Source organism: Parasteatoda tepidariorum, chromosome 4 (genome assembly GCF_043381705.1).
Source record: "Parasteatoda tepidariorum isolate YZ-2023 chromosome 4, CAS_Ptep_4.0, whole genome shotgun sequence".
NCBI lineage: Eukaryota > Metazoa > Arthropoda > Arachnida > Araneae > Theridiidae > Parasteatoda > Parasteatoda tepidariorum.
Genome location: NC_092207.1, coordinates 10,087,215 through 10,101,834, shown reverse-complemented (window position 1 = coordinate 10,101,834; position 14,620 = coordinate 10,087,215). Strand labels below are relative to the sequence as shown.

At 31.1% G+C, this 14,620-nt stretch overlaps 1 protein-coding gene across 1 annotated transcript; it reads left to right on the top strand.

The window, feature by feature from the left end:
* Nucleotides 1–415: 415 nt before the first annotated feature.
* On the top strand, nt 416–13,670 carry LOC107439670 (uncharacterized; the record flags this gene model as incomplete). Its single annotated transcript, XM_043054345.2, is given in 3 exon segments — nt 416–631; nt 7,820–7,927; nt 10,266–13,670. Coding segments are annotated over 3 exon segments (399 nt in total), but the record flags the coding sequence as incomplete, so codon positions are not given.
* Nucleotides 13,671–14,620: the final 950 nt, after the last annotated feature.

The window sequence follows — 14,620 nt, the reverse complement described above, 5'->3', positions numbered from 1 at the left end:
TATTTGTAAAAATGTGACGCAAAGTTTATTTCGGCAATTTATGAAGAATCTTGTACTGAAATCATAAAGTAATACAAATATAAAAAATAATACATATAGATATAAAATAATTTTATAAATACAAAAAACAACGATAAAATGAGCTATGAAACAAAAACTAAATACAGAAGAAAAATGCGCATAAGCGCTAGCCAGGAAACAGGTTTGTTGTCGCATGCGGTGTGAAGGTACTTGCAATCACTTGCAACAGACACACTGCAACAGAGGAGAAAAATCGTGTTTCGCATCGCTGTTGCGTTCTGTGTGTAGACACCTTTAGAGAACTGAAAATGATCAGTGTTATTTCTTTTTCTTCATTATCATGTAAATTTTTCAGGTGATGGAAATGAAAATTTAATTTTTATTTCAGGTACTCGGTGCCATAACGATAGGTCTAGTTGCAGACATGGGGAGCTACCAGGCACAGGCAGTACTGTCTGAAAATGAATTTACAGTTGCAGCCTTCATTTCTTTCGGTGAATCCACAGCCCTCATGATGATCGCTTATGGTTGTCTCATCACCACCTTTCTACTCCTCCTTTCTTCGATCCTTTCTGCAAGAAGTTTTTATTACGTTCCAAAATCTCTCTTTGTAAGTCATACGTTAGGTTATACTTATTTAATTCTCGTTTAGACTCACTATTTCTTGATATAAATACTTATCATTTTTTTTTTTTTTAGAAATGAGTCTTAACAACATTAAATAGTTTATAGAATCGTTTTTTTTTCATTTCTAGATAAAGTTTCAACAATTACTTTAAGAAAATCGTATGTCAACACGTTTCGTTTCTAAGGCTTAATAATTTTAAGATGACGCTATACCACAGAAATATTCCTTCATGGAAAATGCCCTCCTGTGTTAACATCCGTCAATTCAGGCATCTGCAGGGCGATTTTGTTGACCTCTCTTACAGGGGCACCATATTAGGTGGGCCAGCGTCGCTCCCACAGTAAGGACAGATAGTACAGAGAAGGAAAGAACATCCATACCTTGCCGGGGATTCGAATCCAGAACCTTTCTGATGTTCCCTGCCCCCTCCACAGGCCGGTCGGCTGTTTTTTCTACATTAGTAATTTGAAATTTAAAGTATAGAAAAAAAGGAAATTCAAGTTGTGGCGTAACTACCACTACAATTATTAACATCAAATCACTAGTATATAACGCAGGCTAACTCAATTGAATATTGGTGTACTTTATTATGGATGAAGGTTGACATTGTTGAATGCTCTTTCCCCACATATGTGGCCTACGGACGTGATGTGAACTCGCTTACATCTAAAGTAACGGCCACTTTGCTGGGTGGTGCACAGTGAAAAGTTGACATGCTATCTGTGACTTCGTTCCTGTCTTCCTCGAGCTGTTGCTTCTCAGTCTCATAATACACACAACGGGATCCTGTATGCACTCGAATGCTAATAGCTACACAGGAGAGACCACACACAATCATGAACTTAAATTCAGCTCTCAGGATACGACAAACGCTCAAAACTCGGTGAACTTTATGCAGATCTCAAAACAAGCTCTCAAAATCTGGTGAACTTAATACAGCTCTCTCTGTTTTTCGCAAATACGGTAATCGTATCCGTTCATCGAATTCTATCCCTGATAATATTTTGGTGCTGGAGTATTGTGGCGTAACTACCACTACAATTATTAAACATTAAATCACTAGGCAGCTAACTGACAAATTTAATCTTGGGGTACCTTTTGACTGAAGATTGGCATGGTCGATAACTCTATCCTCACAATGTAAACCATGGAGTTTCAAGAGCTGATATTTTCAAAATACCGAAATGAGAACAAATTAAAGCAGGAATCCTTTCCTATGCTGTGTAATCCTGAGGAATCCTGCACACATTCTTTAGTTCATTTTTGTTTATTTTGTAAAAAATGTTTTAACGTTTTGTACTTTACGGTATACCTGAGCTCACTAAGCTTCAAATTACTAACGTAAACAGAACGCGTAACGTGAATTTTAACGTAACGTAACAGAATTTTGCTCGCGTTTCTCTCGCTTCCTTTCCTCGCCCCAATCATGTTCCATCTGTTTCGTTTCTAGAGTTTTTCTAAAGTTTCAACAGATGTTATTAAAAATTATGTTCCTGGTATATCAATTTAAAACATCATTCCAATTAATTATTTTAAATAATTATGCCATTGCGATGTCTCTGAACAATTGTTTTTAAATTTTATGTTCCATTTATTTCGCTTCAAGAGATGACTCAACAATTACTTAATTATGTTCCGGGTAGATATCAATCTGGACAATTACTTTTAAGAGTCAGGTTTCAGCTATTGCATTTTACTTTACAACCGTCTTTGAACAGCCGACCCAATTTTTTGTTTTTACGTCTACTGATGTTCAACTCCGTAACCTTGTAATTTTGAACCTTATACAGAAGACAACGGAACTCCTGGATCAAGTATTGGGAGACATTTGCCATCGTGCATGACTTTGTGATGGAACTAATCCGCATTTGCGTTACATGAAGAGGAAAACTACGAAAACCTCTCATGGTTAAGCTGACGGCAAAGGGACTCTAACCCATAATCCGTTTACCACTGAGGATATTTTACGTCACCACTGTGACCGGTGCAAGCCGGATACGCAATTCGTATCAATCAGCCATCGCTGGGAATCGAACCCGGTTTACCTCATTGGACGGCAAGCGCTCTATCCGCTGAGCCATAACGGCCCCAGCTATTACAGTTTATGTTATTTTATGACCGTCGTTTGACCCAATTTTGAGTTTACGGCTACCAATGTTCAACTCTGTAGTCTTGTCATTTTGACCTAGAAGACAAGGAAACTCCTGGGTTAGTACCCCTAGAAGTATGATTTGTTATAGGAACATAGAGGAATTTGTGACCCGACAAATTTAACATGTATCAGTCACCATTTACTTCACCATTACATTCGGCCGGCTTGGATCGAACCCATTAAAAAATATTTCTAATGGACAATTAAGTGAAAACACAAATAAAATATATTTGTAATATTTAAGGGCCCTCCAGAAATATGGAGGCCCTAGGACTGTTCCTCTCAGGCCTTATGATAAATCAGCTACTGAGTACTGCGCATTTTTTGATCGTCCGGCGGGGATCAAACCTACTACCTCTTGGACATGGGCCCAGTGCCCTACAAATTACATAACCTACAGTTATTACATTAAATAAATACATTTTTGTACATTCATTCCAATATTACAAGCTTTAACATCATGTGTAATAGAATAATTGTTGATGCTCGATATTCGACAAAAAATAATACTTGCATATATTTAAAGAATGTCATTTAAAAGTTAAGTAATATATTCTCAGATAGCAGGCAACTTTACGGCAAACGCTGTATTTTCATTTCACTAGTTGGCATCAAAAGGCCCTTCCTTCAATATCCTTTTTCAACTTAGTAAAAATATTTGTATGCCAAACTTGTTTCCTTAAAGATTGAGTGAAGACACACAAAATACTTTACAGAAAATCTCCTTTTTTAGCTTTACTGTAAACCTTTTTTTCATTTTTTTTTTCATTCTAGCTTCGTCAAGGCTCTCAAATGCAACAATTTGTTCGCGTTAAAAACTCAACAATTACACTTCGGTGTTTAATCGACAATTTATTAAACTATTAAATTTAAATGCAGATACTTTTTATCATTCGTATAACTTACATCATGGAATCATAGCAAATTTATATCAGATTGCGCATTTTATTCCCTTTTTTTTATTATTAATTTTGATTGACTACCTCGAATAAAAATATATATTGTCTGGCGTCTGGGAAACGAATTCGAATTACTTTCCTACCTGTCATCCGTGTGTCTTCGAAAACAAAGTATTCAAAGTTATCATGATGTCTTTGTCTTAAGAGGAAACTTATCAGTAAAACTGGTTTTCTTTTTTCATCAATGTATCGGCGATTTTTGAAAGAGATTAAGGCATACCTCAAAACTCAATATTTCGCGGTTGATTACATTTAATTTTTTGAGATAACGTACACTGGTGTCAGAAATTAAGAGAATTTGCAGACTCGATCTATTTTCTCTAGAACTACTGGACCGATTTTAATGTTATTTGATACGTACAAAGAGTGATACAATACAAAACAAATAACCATTCAACAATTGTAATACACGCTCATGATCGTGCTTAACACTCATTGAATCGGAAGGTATGAAACAGCTGTTGCAGAATAAATTTTTAAAAAATGGGTTAATAGGGGGTATGGTCCCCTCTTACAGATACGAGGGTTGCTATTTATATTTCTGGTCTAATAACGAAAAAACAAATATGTAGGATCGAAATTGGTTTCATTGTTTTTCAAAATATTCTCCATGATGATCAATACACTTTTGCATGCGTTTGAACCAAGCACTTTTTCCAGTCCGATTGAGGTAACTCCAAAACATGCGTTTTGAATGCATCAACCGCTTCTTCGGGGGTCGAAAATCGTTGTCCACGTAATTTATTTTTGATGTGTGGGAATAAGAAGAAGTCATTGGGTGCCAAATCAGGGCTGTACGGCGGATGACCCATCAGTTCGATCTTTCGCTCCGTCAGTAATGCTTTTGTTTGAGTCGATGTGTGAGAGCTCGCATTGTCATGATGAAGAATGATTCGCCTGTTCTTCTGCTTTTTTCGAATTTCTCCGATGACTTCTGGCAAACAAATGGTCGTGTACCATTCAAAATTGACCGTCCTGCATTGCTCTAACGCCACTGTTGCCACATGACCGTTGATGCCGAAGAAACAGGCAATCATTTGTTTCCATGTGCTTCTTCCTCGAACAACTTTTGTTGGTTTTGCCTCGTCTTGGAAGACCCATACAGTTGATTGCTGTTTTGTTTCCGGCTCATATGCATAGATCCATGATTCGTCACCTGTGTAGATGTTATACACAGCCTTTGATGTACCTTGAACGTATTTTTCCAACATTTCCTTGCACCAATCGACACGAGCCTTTTTTTGAGCGTTTGTCAGATTATGCGGGATCCAACGCGAACAAATTTTTTTTACGCTCAAATGTTCATGCAATATTTTATTGATGCTAGTCATACTAATGTCCAAAGACGCCTCTATCTCACGGTATGTCACATGACGATCTTGCTTTATCAGTTCACGCACAGCATCGATCTTTTCTGGCACAACAACGGATTTTGGACGACCTGCACGGGATTCGTCCTGGATCGAACATCGACCACGATTAAATTCGTTATACCAATTTTTTACAGTGCTGTAGGATGGCGCTTTATCGCTGAATAAAGAATTAAGTTCATCGAAGCACTCTTGTCTTGACAATCCACGTCGAAAGTTATGAAAAATAATGGCACGAAAATGTTCACGATTCAATTCCATTTTTTGAAAGAGAAGAACTTTTCAATTTACTGTCAACAACACAAATGAAGCTATAATGGTAAATCGTCTGCTGAATTTATGTTTAAAAATATCAAACTTTCGATTAAAATCGTCTGCGGTCGCCTAGCAACACTTACTGTTGCCAAGGCCAGAAATATAAATAGCAACCCTCGTATACAGGCCTTGCAGCGTGATTTCATACTTGAAACAAGGCAGTTTATCGTTTCCTGTGGCAATTGGCCTGAATTGGCCTGTGATAATTTCATACCTTCCGACTCCAACGAGTGTTACGTACGATCACGCATATGTATTACAATTGTTGAATCGTTATTTGTTTTGTATTGTATCAATGTATGCACATATCAAATTACATTAAAATTGGTCCAGTAGTTCAAGAGATAATCGACCAAGTCTGCAAATTCTCTTAATTTCTTAATTAATTTTTTAATTTCTTCTCTATCTTTAATCTTTATCTAATCTGTCTTTATCTTTAATTACATTCTCAATTTCTTAATTAATTTCTTAATTTCTTCTTTATCTTTAATCTTTATCTAATCTGTCTTTATCTTTAATTACACTCTCAATTTCTGAATTAATTTCTTAATTTCGAAAAATATGCGATGAATTAAGTAATACTTTTCTTTAAATATTGGTGATACGTTTTTACGTTCTCAGAAATGAGTCTTATATAATTAAAATGAAAAAAGAATTTTTATGAAATTTTTGCGAACAAATTTCAATCTGTATTAAAAACAGAATTGTTCGTTTTTTTAAAGAAAGAAATAATTACTTTAATGCAAAAATGGAAAATTTATGATTCCAATTAAGTTTGTAGACATCGTTGCCAAGTTATTTGTAAATTGAAAATTAGAAAAAATTTATTATGTGTGCAGCATAATTTATATTTTGAAAATTTGGTTTTTTATATTGAAGAGCTTTGTCGATCAAAATAATAGGGATTTAAAAGCATCGGCATTTTTGAGAATTTAGAAGCATCAGCTTTCGTAAAAGCGTTGGTTACGAAACTACTTTTTTCATTGAAACCTGTGCCATTTAATAATTTGGAATAAAACAAAATTCAGTTTACCATAACACGTTGGATGTTATGGTCAGTGCACGTAACATGTTAATACAACTAACCACAATAACTTAACTCTTAAAACCAATTTAGCCCGTCAAAATGTCACATAATACTTTCTACCACTTCAATAAAAATGTTCAAAGTTTTAATTCAAAATTTCAAAAACTTTTAAATTATCTTAAGAAAGAAAAAAAAGATTAAAAACTTTAAGAGAAAAAAAAGATTTTAAAATTAATTTCATGAATCATCCTGAGTAAAAAAAGGAATTAACTTTAGAAAGATTATGTTTTCAACATTTTAAAATTAAAAATTTTATTGACTATAAATAACGAAGTGAAAGTTTTCAATAGACGTTGCAATCTGACCAAGCTTATCCGATATTACAACTCTTGATTTACATTAGATTTACATTAGATTACATTGTGAGGAGATAATTTGCAATGGCTTTATTGGATCGTTTAAACCTAAAAATTCCGATTCTCTGTGTTTGGCAATAATACTTGAATCACTACTAGAATTTTGAATCACGATTAATAAATCTCTGAGAAACGATTCGCGATACCTGATTCTTAAATATCGCCATTGTAAATCGCGAAGTGAAACTCGTAAATTGATTGATTATAAATCTCGATAATACGATTAATAAATCACGTGATGCGTTGCATTTATTTTTAAATAGGAATAAACCAACCACAATGTCTTATTTGTGAGTATCTATGCTGTGCAAAAGAGCAATCGCTGAAACCACATGCGATTCATTTATTTTTAGATTGTGTTAAACAAACCGCAATGTACTTATTTGTGAGTATCTATGCTGAGCAAGAGAGCAATCGCTCAAATCTCATGCGATGCATTTATTTTTAAATGGTATTAAACAAACCACAATGTCTTATTTCTGAGTATCTTTACTGAACTCAAACCACATGTGATGCATTTATTTTTAAATAGTGTTAAACAACCCATAATGGCTTATTTGTGAGTATCGATGCTGAGCAAGAGAGCAGTCGCACAAACCATATCGAACCAACTTAGCAACGGGAAAAACCAAACGCACCACACACTTATGTTATTTCAGAAAATACCTTTATCCTTTGTCAAACTCAATATAAGGAAAGATTAACGTACTAATTCATTTCATGAAAGATTCATTTTTAATAATTTTAATTATAGTTTAATGTTTGCGTACTTGATAACTGCCTCAAATTATCCAACAATTTTGATTTTCTGACCATCTGACTGTCTGAATGATATATGCGTCTGAATGATATATGCGTTTGAAGTAGCAAAGTTATAATTAATTTAAAATTATATTTGTCATTTTTAATCATAGTTGTTTGTTTTTTTCAGTTTGTGATTTATCATTTGATCTCAGCATCATTGTATTTGTCATCGGGACTTTCAGTTGTGATTCTTGGATACCAAAGGCGTTATGAAAAATACTACATCACAGCCGGGGTAAGAAACTATTTTATCATCCTTATTATTTTTTTTCCGTTTCCGTCTATATGCTGTAGATGGTTATGAAATAACTTAGCCAATATGTGGCTCCTAGTCGAGCGATGTTTTTATAAGAAGGAAATTAAATATTGCATAAACCCGAGAAGTCTCTACAAAGTTAAGATGCTCTGCTGATCTTGTACGAAATACCTGTCCGGCCTCAAACTAACAGCTTCAAATTTAACTTTTTCATAACTGATTGCCTATTAATGAAATCATACAAATGAGCCAATTATCAATAATTGTTCAAGAAAAGAAATTGTTGACAGTTTAAGTATTTGAAGCATAATATATTTTTTTAAAAAATAAAACAGCAATGCATAATAATCTTTAGTTAACGGAGACAACTTTAATAAATGTGCTCATCAGTATCCATAGGCGCAGAATGAAGAAAAAAAAATAACAGAAATTTATCATCATCATTGTCAGTTCATTATAATTTTTCATTAGCAATTCAATCAATATCAATTAACCACTATCAACTCTTCACTTTGTGTTGTGGCACTGATAATGATGCTTTTATGATACAAAACGGTTATTAATCTCAGTTTCTTTCATAATTTATAATCTTATTCGTCGTTGTTCTAGTACTTGATAGCTTTAGCACCAAGAAAATTTTTTTATTGGGCTAATGTATTTTCTTAATTTTTCTGAAGCTGTATTTTCCTTTAATATTAGCTCTGGGTAAATATTTAAGGCAAAACTCAACTGGTTTAAAAAAAACAAAAACAAGATCAAATTCTTATATAACTTTAGCACAAAGATACTCTTTGTTGTTAGGATAATATATTTGTTTAATTCTACGAAATCCATATTTCCTTGTAAGCGTTTACGTAAAAACTCAGTTCTACTTTTAAAAAGCTAGATCTATTAACACTTTAGCTCTAAGATAAAGTTTGTTTGTAAGTAATGTTATTACTGCTTATAAATACATTGTTGTTAGAATAATATATTTGTTTAAGCCTTCTAAATCTCTATTTCCCCATGTTCTAGGTAAGCGTTAATGGCAAAACTCTGATCTAGTTTTTAAAAAAAGTAAGATCTAATTCATAGATAACTTAAGCACAAAATATACTTTTTCTTGTTAGGATAATATACTTGTTTAATTCTTCTAAATCTGTATTTCTATATGTAATTAGCTTGAGGTAAGCGTACGGCAAAACTTAGTTTTACTTTTAAAGAACTAGATAACATGCATTACTTTACAATGCATGTAATCTAGTTCATTACTACATGCATTACTTTTAAAGAACTAGAACATGCATTACTTTAACAAAGATACTCTTTATTGTTAGGTTAATATATTTGCCTAATTCTTCTAAATCTGCATTTCTCTTTATAATAGCTCTGGGTAAGTATTTTTGGCTAAATTCAGCTCTAGTTTCAAAGAGCCCCATAAACAGAATATTTTCAAATATTCTGCAACAGGACTTATGGATTTATACAAATGTTCTGCAAGCATTTCACAGCAAAAAAAAAGTCAACTTTACATTAAAATACTATATTTTCATTCATTAAAATACAAGATCATACACAGATACACTACATTATTTTTTAAACCAAGGCAAACATTCTTTATTTGTTACTTTTTCAATCCCTTTTGAAGTACAGAATTTTGCTGATGATGATGAGGAATTATTAATAAAATGCCTCAGATTCGAAGGTCCGAACATTAAAATAAGGGCTGCCTTAAATATCTTTCGAAGTGACAAGTTCCCAGATGGTGCACCATTTGCAAACACAAACATTCGCTGGTCTGTTGTTCCAACAACTTCATCTCCATCGAAAGCATTTGGTCTTTTAGAAAAAATTCTGTCAATCGTGGATCCCCACGATTCACAAATCGCTTCTGGAATGGGAATGGAAAATATAAAAGTCATAAACTTTATGAAATTGGAAATCACTGAGTTTAATTCTTTTACGGCTTGCTTTAGAAGCTCTCTTGATAAAAATGGTGATCGCAGGATTACCGGAGGCAGGTAGACGGGGTTTCCCAGGAAAACGCTGTAACTTATTCAAGATACAAATTGTTCTGCAAGACTTCGTTTGTTCTGTGACGTACGTCACAGTTTTAGAAACTTTCTGCTTCTGGTCAAAGAGCTAGATATAATTCGTGTACTACCTGCGGACAAAGATACTTTTTGTTGTTAGAATAATGAACTCTCATAAACAAATAAGTTTTTAAATTTAGCACTTCATTAAGGTTGAAGAAAAGTTACACCTCGAATTTATGGCACAAAAAATCGTTTGTTTTTATTTTATAATCTAACCTAATTTTTTTTCTTATTTCTTATAGGCTCTGGGTATTGTAAATTCCATACTCTACATTTTCAGCACCTGTCTTGGACTTCGAGCTCTGTCCCTTAAATAGAGGCGATATAGACCCAAGAACAGAATGAGCTTTATAGAATAAAGACCAAAAATCGCCAGAAAATTGTGATCGATCAACCAAATCTTTCATTTTTTTTCCTTCTTAAATTAAAAGTATTTTAATTTTATTTTTTATGGAGGAGTAATATGTATGATTAATTGGAGGTAGGGAGATGTGTTTTTGATGAGAGAATTTCGTGTTTATTTGTTTTTGTTATTTTCTCTATACCTCTATATTTTCTCTGAAGCATGTACGTTTTACTTTTTTCACCTCTTGCCATAGAGATGCCCAAACTGACTTCACTTGGAGGTATCTTATCTTCAGTCATTCATCAATTAATCAATTGGTTGCCAATAGCAACAGATGAAGCCCATTGTCTCTGGTTTCTACCAAAGAAGTTTTCATCAGCAACTGGAACACGAAAACAATTGATGGATTACTGAAGAACATTGATCTCGTTCAGTGTGAAGTCCATTCTTTCTGGTTTCCACCAAAGAAGTTTCCATCAGCAACTGGATCACGAAAACAATTGATGGATTGCTGAATGACATTGATCTAGTTCAGCCTGATAAATTAGACATCTCTATATAAAATTTATTCGTATCTGGTGGTTTTTGTGCGAAGATCTCTTTCGAAAGTTATCCGAAACTTTTCCAGTAAGGCATATGGAATAAACCCTTACCTATGTTTGTATGCATAGATATGAAATTTGATTATTGAAACAACGTTTGTTTTTAAATTCACTCGTTTTAATAAGCTGTTTTAAATATGCTTTAATAATTTACGTAAAATTTACAGTCGTAGTCAAGTCGAAATTCTGTTAGAAAAATAAATTTTACAATTACAAATGTTTATATAAATGGTGCTAACATTTGGTTTCTTTTCATTCTTTGCTTTTATCTTTAGAAAAATAATTAAATTATTTTATCGTATAAACTGTTATCAAATAATGTTAGACTTTCGTATTTAAGGTATGTTTAACTTGTAATAGGTCATATATCAATGTAATATTTTATTTCTAGAATCAACTTCATGATGAATAAACTTTTTTTTCATCTTTTTTTTATTAATTTTTTTAAAGAAATGTTTTTCTGTCGTTATTTGTCAAATCAGTTAATTCTACTTTCAGAAATTCTAGTCGGCATTTAAATTCGGTTAAATAGTTTGGAAACAACGCATGCCCACAATTTTTACTAAAATAGTCAAAAAGCAACTTAATTTTTATGTAATATAAAAAAGCTATTTTTAATTGAGTGGGCTTTTAATTATTTGTTATTATTTTTGGCGTCTTATAGAAGAAAAATACAACAGTCTCCTCTTTAATTTGTTGCTGAATTATATTTCATTAAAAATTTAAGGCATTGAAAAAATATTTTTTAATGCATGTTTGTTTTGTTTTACTTTTAAAAATATTTAATTTTTAACATAAAATTATAAGAAAAAACTGAAAATTTAATTTTAATGAAATTAATTAAAAATGAAACAGATAACTGATTAACAATAATAATAATGTTTGAAAAAGCTGTATTGAGTTGATTTTAACTCTTGCGTCATCATTCGAGGATAAGTCATAATTTAGTAAATGGTTGTAGTAACATGATTTCATTATCATTTTTTTTTTTTTTTTTGGTTAAGCAAACATTTGTATCCTCCATATGATTTTTAAAATAAAAGTGTTAACATGGAAATAAATTATTCATGTGATATTTTTATCCAAAGTTAAAGTTAGAAACAAATTAATAGCTGTAATAGAAACAAATATTGTATTTGAATGTATAGGACGTACACCATAGCCACATGAAAATTCTGGCGTTAGTTCTAAGAGCACCAATTAACCGAGTAATTGGAATTTCTTCTAATACAAAATAATGCAAAAATCAAAATATTAAAAGTATCTATATTTTTTAGAATGTCTTATTATTAAAATATATCCAGCATCTTATTATAAATGAAAAATTTATTATAAAATAATGCAAAAATCAAAATGTTTAGAGTATCCATATTTTTCATTGATCTTATTAAAATGTAGCCTGCATCTTATTATTAAATGAAATTTTTTTTATAAAAAAAATGCAAAAATCAAAATTGTAAAAGTATCCGTTTTTTTTAGAATGTCTTATTATTAAAATGTACCCAGCTTCTTATTATTAAATGTGAAATTTAATATAAAATAATAAGAAAATCAAAATGTTCAAAGTATCCATATTTTTCTATTGTGCTTCTTATTAAAATATAGCCTGCATCTTATTATAAAATGTAAAATATAATATAAAATAATGCAAAAATCAAAATTTTAAAAGTATCTGTTTTTTTTTCTATTGTCTTATTATTAAAATGTATACAGCATCTTATTATTAAGTATAAAATTTAATATAAAATAATGCGAAAATCAAAATTTTAAAAGTATTAATATTTTTTAAATGCGTGTTATTAAAATATTGGATCTAGTGCGTATATAATCTTGAAGCTTAATGTGAACATAAACTAACATAAAGTAATGCAGAAATAAAATTTTTTAAATATCCGTATAAATCTGTCTGATTATTAAAATGTTGGATGCAGACCAAACTCAACAAAACCATTTTCTTTTACGTTTTGTATTTAATATTTCTATTAAACCATGTATTTCCTCTAAGCTATATTAGATACTAAAAATATAAATAGAGTCTAACATACAATTATAAATTCTCCTCAAATATTTACTAACTGCGCAAAATAATGGTTTGAAATGGAAGGATGTTTCTTTCACTGAAAGTTTTATTCAAATCATTTACTTTCAACATGTATGAGGAGGAGTTAATGATAAGCCACATTTTAAAATTATTTCGGAAAGCATTGTTGACGAAAAAACCTACAATTTTTGTGTAAGACAACAACATGTTTATGTGCATTAAGCTGTTATTTAATTGAAATTCTGAAAACTAGCGAAGTAGCTATCTGAAGAAAATAATAAGAAACAGTTTGATGTACAAATGTCAGCTTTGAAAAAAGTGTGGCTCTTCATACATATTTTTATAATTCTTGTTTTAATTAGATTTGTTCGAGTTTAAATCTCTCTTTATTGTACTTTTTTCTCAATTATGCTGTATTTCATGTGCTTTTAGCTTAGCCTATTCAAGTCAGTATTGTAGATAAGAGTAGTTTTTTTTTTCTCTGCATCGCAAGGAATCTCCTGTTGTTTAATCACAAAGTGCCTTACCAAAGTATAAAATTTAAATTTAGATGTGTTTATATGTTTTGTTGCAGATAACGTGACTTTTAAATACTGTTGCTGTATATTTAATATTGATTATATAAAATGTAAAAATAAAAAAAAACTGTTGAGAACTCGTTTTCTTTCTTTCTTTTTGTTTTGAAAACATCTTTAAAAAATATTAGTTTTACTAAATGTTTTAAAATTTTTATTTACTCGATAATATAAACAAATGGAATGTTTGAACTAAAAGACAGTATAACCAAAAAACTGAGTATTTTCGTTAAAAAGTAAAAATCAGTCTTTACATTTATTTGACACGTTTAAGGGGGGTCAGGACCCTTTAACGCCTTAAACGATACAATGAAATACCATATTTTCGACACACTGTAACTATCTTTGAATTTATCCTAAAGCTATGAAATTTTTTTTATCATTTACTAGCACTATTATCAATATAATTAAATAGCTAAATTCAAAAAAAATCATTCATAAAAAAAATACAGACTTTTTTTAATATAGTGAAATTTTTTTATTTTCGAAAAAGTGAGTTTCATTGCGCGCAAAGCGTACGAGTCAAATATCATCAAAATAATGTCAAACTAATTTTAAATTAAAGTTATAATTACCCTAAACCTGTGTTACCTAATATTATTTTGATATACATATATTTTAATTTTCTAAAAATTAAAAAAGTTTAAGTTTTTCAAATTTCTATATTTTTGGCACATTACACAATTATTTAAAAAAATTTTAAGAGAGTAATGGTTTTTATAGTAGGTACCAGTTGTAGCAAACCATATCATAAAACTTTTCCTAAAGTTTCGTACAATTCTATCAATTAGTTCTTTGTACGCAGTGCGCACAAGTTCAACATATCACATTTTGAGAAAAATGACTTTAAAGTTAAAAATTTGTTTTTTTCGAATACCACTCAATATATTTTTCTAAAAATGCCTAAATAAATAAAATAAATCATTTTACAATACCTACATACAACTTAAACAGTAATACATTAACTAAATTTGACTTATAAACAAAATAAAGTAACATTTCACAACGACTTGTCACATAACGAGCATCGAGT